The sequence below is a fragment of the Poecilia mexicana genome, unplaced genomic scaffold (genome assembly GCF_051168715.1).
Source record: "Poecilia mexicana isolate PSO_F unplaced genomic scaffold, ASM5116871v1 scaffold_21, whole genome shotgun sequence".
Taxonomy (NCBI): domain Eukaryota; kingdom Metazoa; phylum Chordata; class Actinopteri; order Cyprinodontiformes; family Poeciliidae; genus Poecilia; species Poecilia mexicana.
This window is the reverse complement of record NW_028263390.1, coordinates 1835842-1854907: the sequence shown is the minus strand read 5'-3', so window position 1 is coordinate 1854907 and position 19066 is coordinate 1835842. Positions and strand designations below refer to the sequence as shown.

General features: G+C 38.8%; 1 protein-coding gene across 1 annotated transcript; it reads left to right on the top strand.

Moving 5' to 3' along the window:
• The first annotated feature begins 21 nt into the window (after positions 1-21).
• On the top strand, positions 22-18850 carry LOC106929442 (gamma-aminobutyric acid receptor subunit rho-1-like). Its single transcript, XM_015006400.2, has 10 exons — positions 22-740; positions 5406-5453; positions 6272-6378; positions 10970-11037; positions 11118-11341; positions 15686-15768; positions 15932-16072; positions 16149-16301; positions 16632-16828; positions 17996-18850. Exons 1-10 carry the CDS (start codon positions 637-639, stop codon positions 18281-18283), a joined length of 1413 nt encoding a protein of 470 aa, XP_014861886.2. The 5' UTR covers positions 22-636; the 3' UTR covers positions 18284-18850.
• The last annotated feature ends 216 nt before the right edge of the window (positions 18851-19066 follow it).

Below are 19066 nucleotides of genomic sequence, written 5' to 3'. Positions count from 1 at the left end.
CCTGTGGAATTACTCATCCACTGTTCGTACTGTAGCCAACAGGATTATCAAACTGTTGCATAATATTCTATACACCACTTATTGGTAATTGAAACAAACTGGGGCAAAGCAATGCCCTAATGTGTTTTTGATCATGGATCATAAGGTCCGAGTCCTGGTGTAAGACAAACTGAATCTGAGGAAAGATCAACGAGGAGGGGCGTGGAGGTGCAGCGGTCAGCCGCGTCCTGCGCTCTCCTGCTGCAGGCGTGGGGTTTCCACGGGAGCTCCGGGTCCCACCCACTGTGAAAACAATGCATCTTTAGTTGGTGTAGAAGTGGTGATTCTGAAATGACATCAAGTGACTGTAACTCTGTCCAAAGCTTTCCACCTCTCTCACCATTAGGATCAACGTGCTCCGCGGTTTTATTGACTCGGCGCTCACAGAGTAAATCCGTGCCATTTGACTCGTGCAGATTTGCAGGCTAACTGCATCCCTATCGTCTAAGAGATTAAAGACTTTGACGTTTATGTATGCATTCTTACTATGTTCTCGGTGCGAGTCATGCTCGGAGCGTCCGGCCTGTGCACTGACAGACTCTGGAGTAGGCTGCACATCTGAGCGTTCTGGAGCAGAAGGCTGTGGCTGTGGACGTCATGCATACGGATGTGGTTCTGTTCAGCGTGCTGCTCTGGATGGTCGAGGTGTCCGGACACAAGCGCACCGGAGGGCAAAGTCTGCATCCGTATAGACACATCAGGTCAGTGCAAAGTGAACGACATTTCAGAGATAATGTCTCTGATTTCCAGTTGTATGAAGGTTTAGGATTGCGTTGACAATAATATTCTGAAAAGTAGAGTGCTTCACTATAGAACCAAAATTACGTAATTTCCAGAAATAACTCAATTAAATAGAAATAAATCACAGAACAAATAAAGGTCGCATCTTCCTAATGTCAGAAAAAAAAAAAAACAGTTAACATGCAAACCAAAGCTTTGCTCTGTTTTAAACTCTAGACAGCATCTATAAGATGTCGCAGTCCCAGTGTGGCACTGCATTACTTTTTATTTACATTTGATCATTTTTACAAATAGAAGAAAGAAACACAATGCAGCACAGATTTTACATTTACATTCATCTAATGGTGATGTCTCCTTTACTGTGTCTGTCATCTATAGTTAATGTCCACTCAAGTCTACAATTTCTGTTTACACCAGGTTGAAAAACAGGATGTATTTCTGGACTAGTACTTAACTAAACAATCCGGGATAACTTACAATCCACTAAAACTCTGTCCACTGTCATATAACAAGTGTATCATTTTCTGCTGGTAACAGAGTTCTGCTCCATTCTGATGGTTGCTGTCTATATTCCCCCAAAAGCTAATACTAATAGCTCTGGAGGAGCTTTACTGTCCGATAAGCAGACAGATGAACTCTCACCCTGAGGCAGTTGTGATCGTGGGAGGAGATTTTACTCAAGCAGTACTTAAGACTATGCTACCCAAATTCATAAATTTTTGAACAGACAAAAATATCCTGGATCAGGTCTACTGTAACATCAAAGGTGTATACGAGGCTGCTGCAGGTCCACATCTGGGACTGTCTGACCACATCACAGCTGAACTCATCCCCACCTACTGACAGCTGATCTGTAGTTCAAAACCCGCCATTAGAACTATTCAGTTCTGGACTGAGGAGGCCTCCTCATCACTTCAGGACTGTTGTTGTTTAAAACTCAATAATAGGTTTTTAAAGAGAGCTCAGATCTCTAGATCTGAGGTTCTGTCTTATGTGCAGTCTTGCACAGATGCTGTCCTACCCACCAAAACTATCAAGGGTTTACCTAATCAGAAGCTGTAGATGGATGGAACTGTGCGGTCCCTGCTCAGAGCCCATGATGCTGCCTACCGGTCATCTGACAAGTTAGCCTACAGTAAAGGCCAAAGAGATCTGAAATAAATCCCAGTCACTTTGAAGTGCTTTGAGAGGCTCATCCTAAAACACCTTCCTGCTGGTCTGGACAGGCAAAAGTTTGCCTACAGGAGGAATCGGTCCACAGGGGATTACACAGCCCTGACACATCTGCAGCATCCTAACACTTATGCTAGGATGCTATTCATCGACTTCAGTTCAGGATTTAATACCATCATCCTGGTGAAGCTGATAGTGAAGCTCCATGATGCAGGACCTTCAACGTAATGTGCCTTTGGGTCAAGAACTTTCTCACCAACCGGCATCAGGCAGTGAGAATAGGGGGCACAACATTTGCAAGAAGTGTCTCCTACTGTGCTGAGAGAGTGATGATGAAAACTGAGTGGATCCCAGTTTTTTTTAAGCAACTCAAGCTAATTGTTTGTCTTCTTGTAAGGTGCAAAAATATTTTCTGTGATTGATGTTTGACACTACAAACTGCCCGCACATAAAGATAGCACAGACCTGACAAGTTTTACTACAGTAGGTATGATCATTTCACATTCTGCAGTGACTGGTCTCTGTTCTTTCAGCTCGTCAGAACCTGATGATGGAAATCCTTAAAGAAAACTACGTGGATATCATTGCTGTCAAGCAGCTGCTTGGTAGTGCAGTGCTTCATGGGAAGACATCACTCTGGTTTTTAGGTTAGGTTTCTTCATCCTAGGAATTAAGGACAAGACACATTCTAATGGACATTCAGATACACAAACAAGCTTTAGAGAAGTTTAAAAAAAAACCTCCTTGTGATTAGTCTCCTCTGGCACGGTTTGACCCTCCTTTGTGACCTCTACTGATGCAAGTGACTGTGGGCTGGGCGCTGTATGATAACCCAGGTGGCACAGAAGGAGGCACACTGTGTGCAACAGGACAAAAGTACTCTACTGATGGAAAAAAGCTATTCCTTCTGTGTCAGATGCAGAGTACTGGAGAACATATTTATGGGGCTGAGGTTTCACTCTACGCACAAACCACCAAATGAATCAATAGGACTGGTATGCGTACCATCCGCTGCGCTGACTGCCTGCTGTGTTTCGATCGTGATGTTATTTGACAGTCAGATTCTCAGAACTACCCAGCTGATTTCCTGTCTCATCTCCCCCACCTGTTTCTTCCTGTCTCACATCAGATGCTGATCCTGAAATAGTAGACTGTCTTTACTTCCAGTTGCTGATTTTGGGCTCACATCTGAAAGTGGATATTCTGCCTTCATCAAATCAGCTGAAGTCACTCTTGAACTGTAGTATGACATCTGGAATGAACTCTCAATTCTCAGTAATTATGCTACCAAAAGCTCAAGGCTGATTGTGCCTATCCCAGAAAGACCCAAAGTGATCAGGTCTTTCTGACTTGCACTTGTAAATAACCAAGAGATTGTGTGCACAAAATTAAGCTTAAGAGATCCCTACTTTAGAACAAAAATAGACTCAGGTTCAATCTACTGTAACTTCATGTATCCTGTGATGTAGCTGCAGCTCAGAGATGTGGGGCAAAGAAAAGGTGCATGGAGGAAAAACTGCAAGAATACATAAACTCTTTAAAACTTTCCCAACCTTTCTTTCTTTCTTTTCTCATTTCTTCTTTGTCTCTGTATCCATTACATATAGTTTCACATATATTTCAAGTGGAGCATCATGATGAAAGCTTGTGAAAGTAAATTTATTGAGTGTCATTTTGGCACTCAGACAATAATTCTGAGTGCCCTGCTGCCAGACAGGACCCTTACAGACAACAACAAAAAACACACAGAACCATGCAACAATAATCTTTAAACTCAAAACAAAATGCAGCAGAGGCTCGACTCTGAGTTCATCCTGCTGACCAAGTTTCTGACCCCATCTGTAAGGAGAGCCCAGACACCCTGCAGAGAAAACTCAAAGCAAAATACAGTACAAGGTAAAATACGGAAACTCTAACCAAGAGTAAAACTCTTTCCTTATTCTCCAGCTGGGAAAATTACAGAATGACCCACACAATGAACTCTTTAGTAGAGTCACAATATCATGAAGCATTGCTAGCATCTTCCTGTCTCATAACGGGTCAGGTGACATTCAGGGACAGAGGTTGTTTTCCTGAGAATAGGAAAGAATAAATCCTGTATGACAAATATAATTCCTGAATAAGAAATAGACTCTGAAATGAGAACAACCATTAAGCTTTTACACATTGTAGTTTTTGAAACTGACTGTCAAGTATTGACATGATTGTTACATAGATTCCTGAACTATTTCTATGTATCTTTGGTGCAACTGTTGGAGGAACAAACAATCAGAAGAAGGGCTAAAAATAAAACCCTATTTTCAATCTACTTGGACAAATCAAAGATCTTTAAAATATTTTAATGGCCTGCCACAGTCAAAGGCTGTCTGTCTCCCTGCAGTGCAGTTGTCAGAGGATTTCAGATTTGAGAAGATTAGACGATTTTACTGGTTTTAACTGGAGATTTATTCAGTGAAGCTGCAGCCTGCTTCATGGGGTTAATGGATTACTACAAATTGTTGCAGTTCTATTTCATGTCATCCTGAACCTTAGGAACTTATGTGGTCACAACTATGGTGATGTTCTTTGTGATGTGCGCCTGCACCCTAAGGCTCTGCATGTGAGGTATGATGGAGTGAGTGAAGGGAGTTGTCCAGGGTATAAATGCCCTCCTGTCAGCTCCCCACCGACCTCTGTAGGAAACCCCATCTACAGATATCCACCCAGGGAGAGAGGCCCATGGTCCATCAACACTATGGCAACAAATTAAAAAGTATTAATGACTTTCTTCCATTAACACAACAATAAGACGTCTATTGGTTTAAGAATACATAATAAATTAAGTTTTCTTAACAGTTGTGTCTGATAAGCATATTAACAATAGTTACTCTGCAGGGTTACACTTGAAATATGCTTTTCATGTGGAGTGTAAATGGCAGTGGACAGTAGACCAACATGATCCTTAGTATCAATACTCAGACTTCTCTGTGACTAATGTGAAACAAGAAATCTGTGTATGGGAGAGCTTTGGGCCTGGGCCTGTCTGCATCTCAGATCTGTCTCATGTTGAAAAGGTTCAGAACATCACAAAGTGGAGAATCAGATGTCAAATAGACTTCAGAGCAGCTGAACATCTAATGCTGCTTCTATAGAGCAGATCAAATGTTTTGCATTAAAACAATTTAAAGGGTGGCTCATTTAAAACAACTGTCTCTTCCATTCTTGTGCTTTTTGGTGGCCAAACGTTCTAGATTTGTATTTACTTTCTAAAGAATAAAGTAGTTTTTCTAATGTAATGTGACTGTTAGAGATTTAAATAAATTAATAAACAACATAAATGTTACTGTAGTTTATAAATTCTGTTGAGTTTCTCAGAAATACATGAATGTTAGACCATTACTCTTCTAGCTCCCTTATTGCTATAATGTTATCTAATAGTGCATAATAAAATGTTGTCTTTTTTCTTATTTCAGATTGACACAAGAGATGTCTCCACTAGGACTCAGTCACAAGACTGGCAGGTATTTTTATGTATTTATCTATTTTTAGTTCAATTAGGAGTATAACTGAGGCTAGTTGAAAGTGGAGATTAAAGAAGCATAGTGGACTTTGAGGCATAAGGTCAACATTTTAATCACACCATTGTTTTTGGTATCTACAGAGACAGATGGCCCAGTTTCATGTTTCTCACTAAACCCTATATAATCCTTCCTCAGCCTTTAGAATTAGGAAATTCATCAGATTATTTGCCTGTGAAGAACAACCTCAATATGGAAAGCTATAATGGTAAATACAATGAACTAGTTGAACAACTTTATGTGTAAAGAACTAGAAAACACTCACCTTAAATTATTTTTGAAGAAGCAGCCATTTTGAAAGAATAAGTAAAAAGTTAATAAAAGTATCAAAATGTTAAACATCCAAGACTCAGTTGAATTGTTATTAGGTTTGCTCACCAAAGAACATACTTAGTTTTTGGTTCCTCTGTAGCCCAGTTTGACACATTTTTAGAAACTGCTGTGGGTTCAGGTCACTACTCTAATATCAGTCTAATTATATGAGAAAAGCTGAATTAGAAAAAGGAACTTCAATTGTTGAGGGTTTTTCTTGAAGTCAGAAGATTGAAGGTTGTATTTTTACCCACCCTCTCTGACACAACATCAACTCACAACCCCTACTTTAAAAAAATAAATAAATCAGCTATGGCCTTAAAATGATTAAAATCCCAGCAGATTCTGAAAGGGCCCAACAGGGGAAGTGTGTTGATAAAACAAAGGCCCTAAAGACATTTTTTCTCACTCTTTCTTTAAAAATTTAAGTTTCCCTTATTTTTTCTCAGCCCAATATTCAAGAGAAGTCCAGATATAACTAAAGCCAGGGCTACGAAGTCAGAGCAGCTGCTGAGGATAGATGACCACGACTTCACAATGCGACCAGGGTTTGGAGGTAAGGCGGCTCACCTTTTGGAAACTTCTGTACAGAAACTCGTAGGTTATGATGTGTTTTCAGGTGTGTTGCTTATAAATATCCAGCTGATTTTCTAGACTCGACTGTAAATACACTCTCCAGACTCGGTTCTTTATTAACATAGTAGTGAGAGCGCCCAGTCCTGGCTGGCGAAGATGACATAACAGTGTGGGATTACGATGGAACCATGCTGTTGCAAGCCAGTGATTAATTACTGAGCAGCCTGTCTGTAGCTTTCGATTTCAATAACTGCCATCTTAATCTGCTCTATGACTCAAAGCTGGAGTCATTGTGAATTGAAGTCTCTCACTTGGATTCCTCTATAGATTCATAATCTCAGATGGAGTTTTTGAAATACTTCATTCAGTTAAAGGCTATAGCCTAAATGACTCCACAGATACTAAAACTACCAGCTAATGAGACTAAGTACATATTTTATAAGAAGACTCCTTATTTGAAGCAGTCAGTTAATCCAGGCCTCAGAGACTCTCTTGGGACATTCTCCATATTTTTCGCAGCATATTGAACACTACTGAGGCAGTAGGACAAAGCAAAGTTTGTCCTAATAAGGACAAATTTTGCTTTGGGAATGAACTGCACAACTTCAGAGCTGGATGTTCCTGAAGCACTGCAGGATGTGAGGAGAAGCTGTTGTGAACAACGGCCTCCTTACGGATGTCACTGGCTCTATAACTGACCGTGTCATATGGGTTGTTACTGGCCACTTGGACCAACCAGAAGCAAAAGATGACATGAAGCATCTAGAAGATAGAGATAGGAATAAACCCTACATTTTAAAAAAATTGAAGGTGGTTTAATTTGAAAATGAAAATCCACCTGCTGCCTTGAACATGAAATTTAAGTCAACAAGAAAACTGTATTGTTTTAACTCAGAAATTAAAGTTCATGAAGTTGATTTTACAACAAGAGACAAGTTGTCTAAACATTGTGTTTTAAGTTCATTAATCTTGAATTGTGAGTTTTAATTTAAGGCTGTGTTTTATACCTAATAATTATTTCACAATATGCAAGGAAAAACTTTCTTCACCTAGTTAAAGGGCACACATTTCTCTAATATCAAGTTAAAATAACTACTTATTTTACTTTGGGATAATTCAAATTCTTGTTTCAAACTACAAGAACAAAACTTCTGAAATGATAATAAATTCTGTTAAACAGCACAGAGCTAACCTAAAAACTCTAGTTTATTACCTTTTAGAGGTTTGACTAAAGTTAACACAACTTACTACTCTAAGTTTGTCTTTCACAAACTCACATTTAGGTTCAAAATCTAAACCTCACTAAATTTATTTGACTTATAGATTAGAAGATAGTAGACACAAATAAATGTGACTCAGATGTTTTACAGTGTATAGTTACTTGGGTCAGCAAAACTGACCTCTTCTTAGCCATCAAGAAACCAGAGAAGAAGCAGACAGAAAAAATCAGGAGTACATTCTGTTTTCCAGGGAAATAAAACATGTGGCTCAGGACAGAAGAGCCACAACTGTCCTCTACCATCTGCCACACTTTTGGTGATGAATTTAAGTCAGTCTACACAGGACAGGATGATATGCCAGGTCACATGTTTAATGGACATATTTAGTGTTTCTCTCTCTAACTTAAAATTGCCACCACATCCCTGCCTTAGAAATCACTGTGGCCTTCATGAATGTCTGCAAACTTTTAGTGTAATATTTAATCCAGTTCAATTTATTTATGTAGTGCTATTTCACAACAAATATTGTCTTAAGGCACTTTCCAAAAAGTCATTTCAATTCACTCATGCACACATCCCAACTGATCTTTGTGATATACCAGGACAGTGAGCTCAGTTAGTTTTTTAAATTATAAAATGTTTTCTGTCTAAGACATACAGTATGTGTCAGACTAAAGGCCCTGGGGCCAAATCTGACTCCCCCATGTTTTCATGTGGTCCTACAACAGGGGTGTCAAACTCAATTTCACCGAGGGCCACTTCAGCATATTGGCCACCCTCAAGGGGCCACATTGACGGTACAAATCAGGAGTGCCCAGCTGCAGTCCTTCAGACTGCAACTTTTAGATGCATCCCTGCTAAAACACACCCCGGACAAAAGGTTGACTTCCCTCATTAGCAGCAACTCAGTTCTGTAGAGCCTTATAATGAGTCAATGATCCAAGTGTGTTGGAGAAGGAACGCATCTAAAGTTGCAGATAGTAGCTCTGGAAAACTAGACTTGGGCACCCCTAGCATAAAATGTATGAAAATACAATGTTAAAAATAAATTAAACACCTCATATTGTTAAATAACGCTTTGGAGCTTCTGGTTAGGAAGCCCATTCGAAACCTTTGGTTGAAATGGAGTGTTAAATTCAAGTCTCCATTACAGACCAGAGAAAATTAAAGAGAATGCAACGTTGTGTTAATCCATTTGAGGAGCCGGCAGTTTATCTTGAGGAAATAAATGACGATGCAAAAGTTAATTAGACTGTAACATACGCAGTCCGCTGCTCAACCACTGCGGACGCGGGTACGCCGCTGCAAAGAATTAAAAACCGCTGGAAGTAACTCATCCAGAAGATTTCAGAAATGGACCCTTGGTGCACGATACCCAGGAGAGCGGCGCTCTGGAGGAGCTCTGCAGACGTAACATCTGTCCGTTTCGGAGAAGCGAAACCACGCAACAAAAAAAAAAAAATCCAGGCGTTACGAGCAGGGTAAAACACTCACAGAGTTCAGTTGATCTGTTTGGACCAGACAGATCCAACTGACTGATGAATTAGCGCAGATTTTTCTGCAGATGGGAACCAGGAGGAAGTGCCTTCAGACTCCAGGGTGATGCTAATTTAAGTGAAGTCGCTTAATTTAATTTATTAAAAGTTATTGGAGTGTTTTTTGTCACTAAGAGAAAAATGTAGATACATTTATCTGCTTAATTTGTGATAGGATCTGGATTCACGGTGAATATGATTGTAATTTCACGGGTAAAAATAGTACAGGACCGAGTTTTTTTTATGTTGTCGGTCAAGATAACAGATAACAAAAAAGTCTAGCGCCATCTGCCGCCCTGACACCAACTCGCACATCTTCATTCACAGTCTTACTTGTAAATCGATTTTTCTTTTCTTGGACGTTTTGATGTTAGCTTGTCAACGTCTCAGTTTTATTCGCTGGGAAAATCAATAAGCAGCTTGAGGTGACTCTGCTGCCCTCTAGTGGCGAGAAGCCGTAATGTTGGCTGGTAACAATCGGAATGCATTATGGGAGATGTAGTTTGTAGTCAATTCGTGCTCAAAACCTATTTTAAGTCAGTCATGGGCCTATAAAACGCTGGGGGGCCACATAAAATGACATGGCGGGCCTTGAGTTTGACACATATGTCCTACAAGGATACATAAATTGAACCTTCAAAATAACAGTTATGTTCTTAAACTTTATTCTATTAATCAAACCAAAACCGTTGCTATTTGTGTGCTGTCAAATTACATCAGTGTGTAAAGATATTCAATATGATTTCATTTGAAGAAATACTCATCAAATGGGGAGGCAGCTATTTATTAATATTTTAACAGTTTGTTTATGGGTTTTATTAATACATTTTGGCATGAACTGAACCGGCCGTCGAGGATGTTCATGATCTGGATATGTCTCAAAATAAAAATGAAAATTAGTTTGACACCCCTGGTCTAAGGAAGCTCAGCAAATTGCATCAAGTCACTGACTTGCAGTACTCACTGCTCCTGGATGGGTAGTAGACAGTCACTTGAGTTGTGACATTGACTTTACACCAGCAATCCATCCTACCTGGAATGAATAAAGAAATTCATTAAATGGCCATGGACCATGTTAATACAAGGCCACAAACTATTTGGATCCCTACATTTGAAGCTAATGAATATTGAAGGTACCATTTAAAAATCCACTGTCAGTGGGCTAACTGCAGGGTTAATGACTGGAATACTCACATGGTAAAAAGGCTTTAATGAGGGATCTGATCTCTCTTTCCTCCTCAAAGATCATTTTGACAAAAGAAATGCAAAAACTGTATGTGTTAGTAGCAGTTTCATCTGCCATCCTGCTGAGAACAACTCCTGACTACAACAGCATCATACTGAATCAAGAACAGTCAGAATGCGTATCTAACAGTGCTCCCTTTACACTTATGTAGACTGGAGAAACTTAGAGTGTAGAGTAATATACACGTGTTATTTAATTTTTTATGCTCTACAAATGCTCTACAAATATCAAACAGTTGATATATATATATATATATATATATATATATATATATATATACACACACACACACACAACAGTTGGTTTCATGTCTGTTGGGATTACAGCACTTATGCCTCCGATTCGGTGCTTAGGATCCAGGGATCTGCACACAGCAGCTTTTAAGGGGATTTGGCAATAGAAAGCAGAAGTCATTGTCTAAATCAGAACAGTTGGAATAAAACAAAGATAGATAATCCAAGCTGCTCCAAATGAGGCTCCTGGGTTACATCTGCACCCTTTTCATAACACTGATGTAAATGAGAGGTCAGTGGATCTTTATAAATAAACAGTTGTATCCTGTTTTTCTAGGGCCTGCTGTCCCAGTTGGAGTGGATGTTCAGGTTGAAAGCCTGGATGCAATTTCAGAGGTTGACATGGTATGTAATTGTGAAACAGCTCTCTGCACTTTACTATGTGAAGCAACAATGAAAAGCAATTTTTCATTTCCTTTCTTAAGGATTTCACTATGACCTTGTATCTGAGGCATTATTGGAAAGACGATCGTTTGTCATTTAAAAGCAACACCAACCAGAGCATGACCTTCGATGGCCGCCTGGTGAAGAAGATATGGGTACCTGACATGTTTTTTGTCCATTCTAAGAAGTCATTCACACATGACACGACCACAGACAATGTCATGCTGCGAGTGTACCCCGACGGCAAAGTTCTTTACAGCCTCAGGTAATCCATTTTATTTTATCCAGTTTAGTTTAATAATGTCAGTTAGTGGAACTGGCTGTTTTTCAATATGCTAATATCAGAGCGACATATTGACAGATTAATCAAAAATTATCCCTCTTTTTGAAAAAACACAATAAATGTGTTTCTCTAATGAATCCTCCTCCACTCCCCTCTTTAGATGACATCCATCCATCCATCCATCCATCCATCCATCCATCCATCCATCCATCCATCCATCCATCCATCCATCCATCCATCCATCCATCCATCCATCCATCCATCCATCCATCCATCCATCCATCCATCCATCCATCCATCCATCCATCCATCCATCCATTTTCTTTACACCCTTGTTCCTTAGTGGGGTTGGGAGGTGCTGGTGTACACCCTGGACAGGTCGCCAGTCTGTCGCAGGGCGACAGACCTTCAACAATAAAAAGCACATTTATTGTGTTTTCTATTGTGAAAAAACACAATAAATGTGTGTTTCTCTAATGAATCCTCCTCCACTCCCCTCTTTAGATGACATTTGAAGCATTAAAAACAGTCTTGTTGCATTTTTCATAACTGACTGAGAATAAAAATGTTTACACATTTAGTGGAAGATTTTATGAGACCAAGACTTTATGAGACCAAAAGAAGCAAGTCTGTGAAGTAAAGCACTCTGGCAGACCTATGGGATCTGGTTGCATTACCATGTTACAAGAACTGGGAATAAAATTGATTGACTTCTTGAATGGAAATTAGAGTGCAAAATATTTGCTGCTTCATTGTTGACTTGGAAATTAAAAGTAGAAGAATAACTTGTTGTAGATTGTAATCCAGCACAAGACTAACATAAGTACTTATGTACAATGCTACATGGTTTCTTCTCTTGTTACTCATCTCTTCATCCAAACGGTTTTCCTGGGTTGTGATCATGAACTGGGTGTTTCAGGCTGAAACATGTGAGGACAGTCACATCAGTATTGATGTTAGAATCATGAACTATTGAATGGATCAACTTCCCCAACCCTGTGAGTTAATTAACTGTAGTTATCAAACAGAACCAAAGGTCGTAACACTTTATTTGAAGGGGGTTGAATAAGACTGTCTTGACACTTTCATAAACATGATATAACACCTGTCATGAACATGAATAAGCCTTCATGAATATTTATGACTGTTGTCATAAAGAAATCATTACTGTTTAAACTTTACCTTATTAACATAAAGTTACCTAATTTTTAAAGTGCAATCAGTAATTATTTTATAACAAATTTATATCAGTAATGATTTCTTGGTTAATGTCAAGTTGTCATAACAAAGACATTTTGAATAATGTCAACTTTGTATTAAAAGTGTCATAATTTACCAAATGACACTTTATGACAACAGTCATAAATATTCATGAAGGCTTATTCATGTTCATGACAGGTGTTATGTCATGTTTATGACAGTGTCATGACAGTCTTATTCACCCCCTTCAAATAAAGTGTTACCCAAAAGGTTTCTAGCTGGAACCCAGCAGACTGAGCATTGAGTCATTGAATCGCTGCGTTTATACCTTTTGGACCAGCATGTGATGACAGCAGGCAATTGCCTGGGCTTCATCACTGATTTTACAGCAATCCCTCACACAACATGCATGTAGAGACAGTGGAGAGGAAAAACTCCCCCTTAACATGAAAAAACCTCAGCAGAACCAGAAGCTAGCTCAGTGTGAGCTGCCATCTGCTTGCCATAAACAATTGGGGGTTTGAGAAGACAGAGCACCGATCCAGGAGTTCTTCTGTTAGAGAAAAGTAAGAAGTTAACAGCTACAGTTTATCTTCCTTTTCAAGTAAAGGCCACACAGGCACACCCACTACACCAGTGTTTCTCAACCCTGGTCCTCACCGCCCCCCTGCTCTGCATGTTTTAGATGTGCCTCTATTCCAGTACAGCTGATTCAAATGATTGCATGACCATCACTTGATGGTCACTGCAGAAGCCTGTTAATCACCCAGAGATACAATTCAGTTGTGTGGCAGAAGGGAAACACCGAAAACATGCAGGACAGGGAGGTAGTGAGAAACACTGCACTAAAAGGAAACAAACACACCCAGTATAACACTGGGTTGCTAGGCGACGGTACTTTTTTGTTCCAAGACAAGGTACCGTTTCCTTGGTACTTTTTCTTGGTACCAAGAGAGGTTTGCAAGCAGAGATTTGATCCGAGCAGAGACAAGTTTTGAGAGCAAAGAGAAAGGTTTGAGAGAGCACAGTGAATGTTTGAAAGAGAGCAGAAGTTTTGAGTACAAAAGACCTGCTTTCAGACTGAAAATGCATGCTCTCGAAATATGGCAGAAAAATTCCACCATACACAGCATCCAAAACAAGAAGGAACTGTTGTCCAAAAAAACACAAGTTTTCTGCCACAAAGGCAGAAATTAAAGTTTTAAAAAAGAACTTATTCATCTTTCCTTTTAAAAACAAGAAACATCTTCAAGACAAAAAGTCCAGTTTCCTCCTGTTCAAACCTCTATAACTTTATGAAACCAAATGTAACTTCAGGACAGTGATGATAAGCTACAAATTGTATCAGACAACATTGATCCAGAATTGGATTCAGTAAAATAGCAGAGATCAAATTGCAAAAATGAAGGCCAACCAGAGAGAAGCTTACTGACATGAGACTGGCCGGATAATCCTGGTGAGAAATAGGAAGTCCTGAACTAAGACAGCTATTTTTTTATTTTTTTTAATCCTCACAGGCAAAGATTAGCAGCCGACCAGCTGCCTTTTAATTTGACTGACTTGGGTACTGTAAAGTCCTTCTGACAAGGAGATGCAAGTAAAACTGAAATGGTGATATTTCAAGTCTGGGTTATTATTTCACGAAATCTGGTGTTTGACTTGAAATATTTAAATGTTTTACACTTTTTTTCTGCTTAACTTTGATGATGAAACAATAACCCCTCATAACAGATGAGGCATTTTTCTGCAGTCAGAAATTATGTTACTTTGCTATGGGATGATCATATACTGTATTATGAAAGACTTACATATGCATAAAATGGCCAGGGTTAATCTGCATTGGGTCAGGGCTAGTGCTGGTTGGATATTTTCCAGAATAAAACAGATTGGAATATGATTACAGTTTGCTGACTGCACTTGCAAACCACTCCATCCTCTCCTCTCCAATCAGTTGGCTTAACACACTTCTGTTGGAAACCTGCTTCCTGCTGAGATCCTGTCCCATTAATAAGGATCGGGTAATATTTAGCTGAGGGTTAGATCTACATTACATGTAGCTCAACTAACTATATGAAGTTGGAAAGCTCCTGCTTCTGATAATTTGTTAATCAGAAACTGTTGTTTTTATTGAAGTTAAATACCAAGGGTTATTTATGCTTTGGATTTTTATGAGTTTTATTTAACCTTGTCTTTGTTTTTATCTGCCATTTCTTTCTTGATTTTCTTTTGACCTTTTTAAGAAGCAGCACTAATCTTCACTGACACTACAGGTTTATGTTCTGTGTCTTTATGAGTATTTCAGTTTGTTGACTGGAGAGAGTTCCCTACTATGTGACTCATCTGCCATCTTCTTTTGCAAAACACAACTTTAATTTCATAGTTAAAATCACCAGATAGCTACACTTTCTGATAGAAAAACAATAAAATTCTATCAAATGAGGAAAAAAAGCAGTGAATTTATAGTTTATTCTATTGCCTTGCTGTTTGATTGTAAAGCACTTTAGCCAATCAATTATTGCCAATAAGTAAAGAGCACTGTAACAACAAGTAAGAACCAAAAAAAAAAACTGTTAGATGTGCTATTTTAAAGAGCTGATAGATGGAGCCAAATACAAGGTAGAGACAAAACCCTAAAGACTAGCAGCTGGAACTACTGCTAAAAGTGACTCCACAAAGTACTGACTCAAGGGGTATGGATACTTTTGCACACCGCACTTTTCAGTTTTTCATTTGTAAAAAATTTTCTGAATCACATATAATTTTCTTTCTACTTCACAATTGTTTAACACTTTGTGTTGGTCTTTCACATTAAATTCCAATGAAATATATTTATGTTTGTGGTTGCAATGTGACAAAATACGGAAAAGTTCAAGATCCTTTTGCAAACCACTTACATTGTCAAATGATTATATTGTTAGAGCTGGTTGTAATAGATGGTGGTTAAAGCAAAGTCCTAAAACTGAGTGATGGTCACAAGAAAAACAGCACTGTCCTGCCCGTCTGCACAAACATTTATAAATCTGCACGAATTTCTCAACATTCCCACAATACCTTGTTTCCAGTAAATATTCAGGCTTCTGAAGATTTTCGTCTGCGACTCGACAAATGCTTGCTTTGTGATTGCAGAGTCACAGTCACAGCCATGTGCAGCATGGACCTGAGTCGTTTTCCTCTGGACACACAAACGTGCTCTCTGGAAATTGAAAGCTGTAAGTTACTAATACTTTTGATGAACTTCAGATAACATGAGGGTTTATTTTAGTACTTGTTCAGTTTGTAATTTTAAGAATAATCACTTTTGTTATGCTTGCGTCAAATGTTTATTTAATTTAATCAGACATATATATTGTGTATACTGTTTTATTTGTTCAGATGCCTATACGGATGATGACCTGATGCTCTACTGGAAGGAAGGGAACAGGTCTTTAAACACTGATGAGAGAATTTCTCTCTCTCAGTTCCTCATTCAGGAGTTCCATACGACCACAAAGCTTGCATTTTACAGCAGTACAGGTGCTGCAGGGAAAAGGGGATCTGTGTCTCAATTCATATAGAATTTGCCTATATTGTTTTTTACTCTTGTCTCCAGGCTGGTACAACCGGCTGTACATCAACTTCACCCTACGACGGCACATCTTCTTCTTCCTGCTGCAGACATACTTTCCTGCCACTCTGATGGTCATGTTGTCCTGGGTGTCCTTCTGGATCGACCGCAGGGCTGTTCCTGCCAGAGTGCCACTTGGTTAGTCTTTGTTGGTCTTTGTTGCACATAAATGACCCATGGTAATCTAAAGTAGAACAATATATTAAGCACTGTTTAGAGCAAAAATAAAAGCTGGACTTGTTTTTTTTTCTTTTGCTTTTGTTTAGACTGTGACTTTCAGAATCAATGCTGATTTTTATGTACTGTCTGTATGAAGAGTTTTGAAGCTTATAATGGGACGTTTTGGTGGAGAAAGGTCACCATAGAGATTTTCTATGTGTCCTCTTTGTATAGCTTTGACTGTGGCTTTGTATTATATTCAAAGTTAGAAACTTCATTTGGTCTAACTGTATTTCTTTTCTGTTTTAGGTATAACTACTGTGCTAACCATGTCAACCATCATCACCGGAGTCAATGCCTCCATGCCAAGGGTGTCTTATATTAAAGCTGTGGATGTTTACCTGTGGATCAGCTTCGTCTTTGTCTTCCTTTCGGTCATAGAATATGCTGCTGTCAATTACCTGTCTACTCTCCAGGAACGCAAGGAAAGGAAACTGCGGGAGAAGGTTGGTACCATGTGCTATCACTAACAGGTTCCGAGAACTGGCAGTTTGAAAGAAAGATTATTAGTTAAAAAGAGAGAATAAAGTAATTATTACTGGATTAAGTCACATTTTTAGATCTAATATAGAATACAAATTAGTTTGACATTGTAACTTTATTGTTTAACCAGATCTTTTCTTTTTACAGTATTTAAGTAGAATGTTGAACGTTAGAGTCTATTATTTGCCTCTTAATGTTCTGTCTTTCTGTAGTTTCTTTAAAGTAAATGTCTTTTCTTTTCCTTTGTGGTTAAAGGACGGTGAAGTTCATGATTCTGTGACTGATTGAGGTCCTAACAGATTAACAACTAGAATCAGTTTTATTGAATTATTTTGTACACACAAAATCATTACATGCAGATATTTAACGTAAATAAACTTCAAAGGAGATAAAAACAAATATGTTTATGGATGTACATGTTGTGTTCATCAGAGACAGCACGGAAAAAGAACTGGTCCTCTGATGGTTCATTGTTGCAAACTGTTCTGTTGTGATAAATATCTAGTCGGTTTACGTCCAGGATGTGTGGGGTCTGCAGAGCTGTTGGCAGCCTGTTTCCTGACCTCAGACATGTATTAGTCCTAATTAACTGAAGCTCACACACTTCAGATCACTACAAAAGTTAGATTCTAAGAATTTGAAATGATCCTCTGTAAGCTGAAGATGGTCCAGTCTTGTATGAGATAAGCTCCAGAGCTCCAGGTGATTCTGATTGCACCAGTAGACCAAGCTGGTCCAGCTCTTGTTTATCATTGCTACCTCGTTGTTCACTGACTGATTCTGCGTGTGGGTTGAGATTTCCTATAACAGTGACATTCTTGAAGCATTTATATTGCTTGTCCTCCCCTTTCACCTGGTATGTACATCAAAGCTGCAGACTTCTGATGGCTTACATTCAGCAGGTAGTGAGATTTAGAGAGTAGACACTGATCAGACTGCAGGATTCTGGTTGGACAGGTCTCTCTTGTAAAACAGATATTTTGATCTCATTGGGACAAATCTGACTAAAGGTCATGATTATAGATATGAGCTTCTCATTATCAGGTCTGTTATCCCTTACTAATTCTTTACAGGTATTGCAAGTTATGTTCTAACTTATATTGCTTATACATTTCTGACTTTCATTGCAGTTGCCATGTACTTGCGGCATAGCTCACCCTGGCATGATGTCAGATTGCTACAGTGAGGTGGACGTCAACACCACAGGAAATTACGGCATGCCAGAGGAGAATGGCATGAGAAGGGAAAGGATGCTGGTTGAACTGGCCATGGAGTCTGACCAGATGACAGGCCATGTTGGCTCCAGGGCTTACAGCAGCATCTGGATTGACACACACGCCATAGACAAATACTCCAGGGTCATCTTTCCTGGATCTTATATCCTCTTCAACATTATCTACTGGTCTATTTACTCTTAAAACGTAAAAGCTTTCGACTGGTTAGTAAAACACCTGCCGTCTTAACAGGTGCACCTGAAGTGAAACATTTTAATTTGTTCATATAAAAGTTTTGCAAATATAAGTTTTACACCTTAAGATAAACAGAAGGACGGACTGAATCAAAAATACTTTAAAGTAAAGCTGAATCTAGTATAAACAGATATGTTTGTATGATTATTGTTACATTTTACTTTAGTAATGGAGTCAGGTCAAGGATGCTGAAGGGCAGTACTCGAAATGTGCTAAAACAATGACAGCTGTTATGGGAAATTGAAAAATAACCATCAACTATTATTTATATGAAGCTAATCTTCTAGCTTCACTTCACTTTTGCTAGAAGATTTTCATTGAATATTTTTATTTTCACATTTTAAGCTGGAGCCGTATTATTAAAATGGAGGGCAAACAGTTAGCTGGATTGAACTAGGACTGTATGTGTTTGTCTGATTTTACTGAATTTATTGAAAAATGACATGAGTTGGACCATGTTAAAAGGAATTGCAGTTTTTACTTGTCAAGGGTGAATAAAAACATTTTTAAATGCTGGTTGTTTGCAGAAGGTCTTGCTCTTATTCCTACCAGTAGAAATGACAACTGCATCAAAGGTAAAAGGAAGGTTTTTGACAGATGAGCAGAAAAAAGGAGAAAATTGGAACCAGAGACATTATCAGTGTGCTAATGTCCAAGCAAAATAATGTAAGCCTTAATGGCATTAAGATTACTTTTAATTACTGGACAACCAGGATCTAACCTTGCATAAAC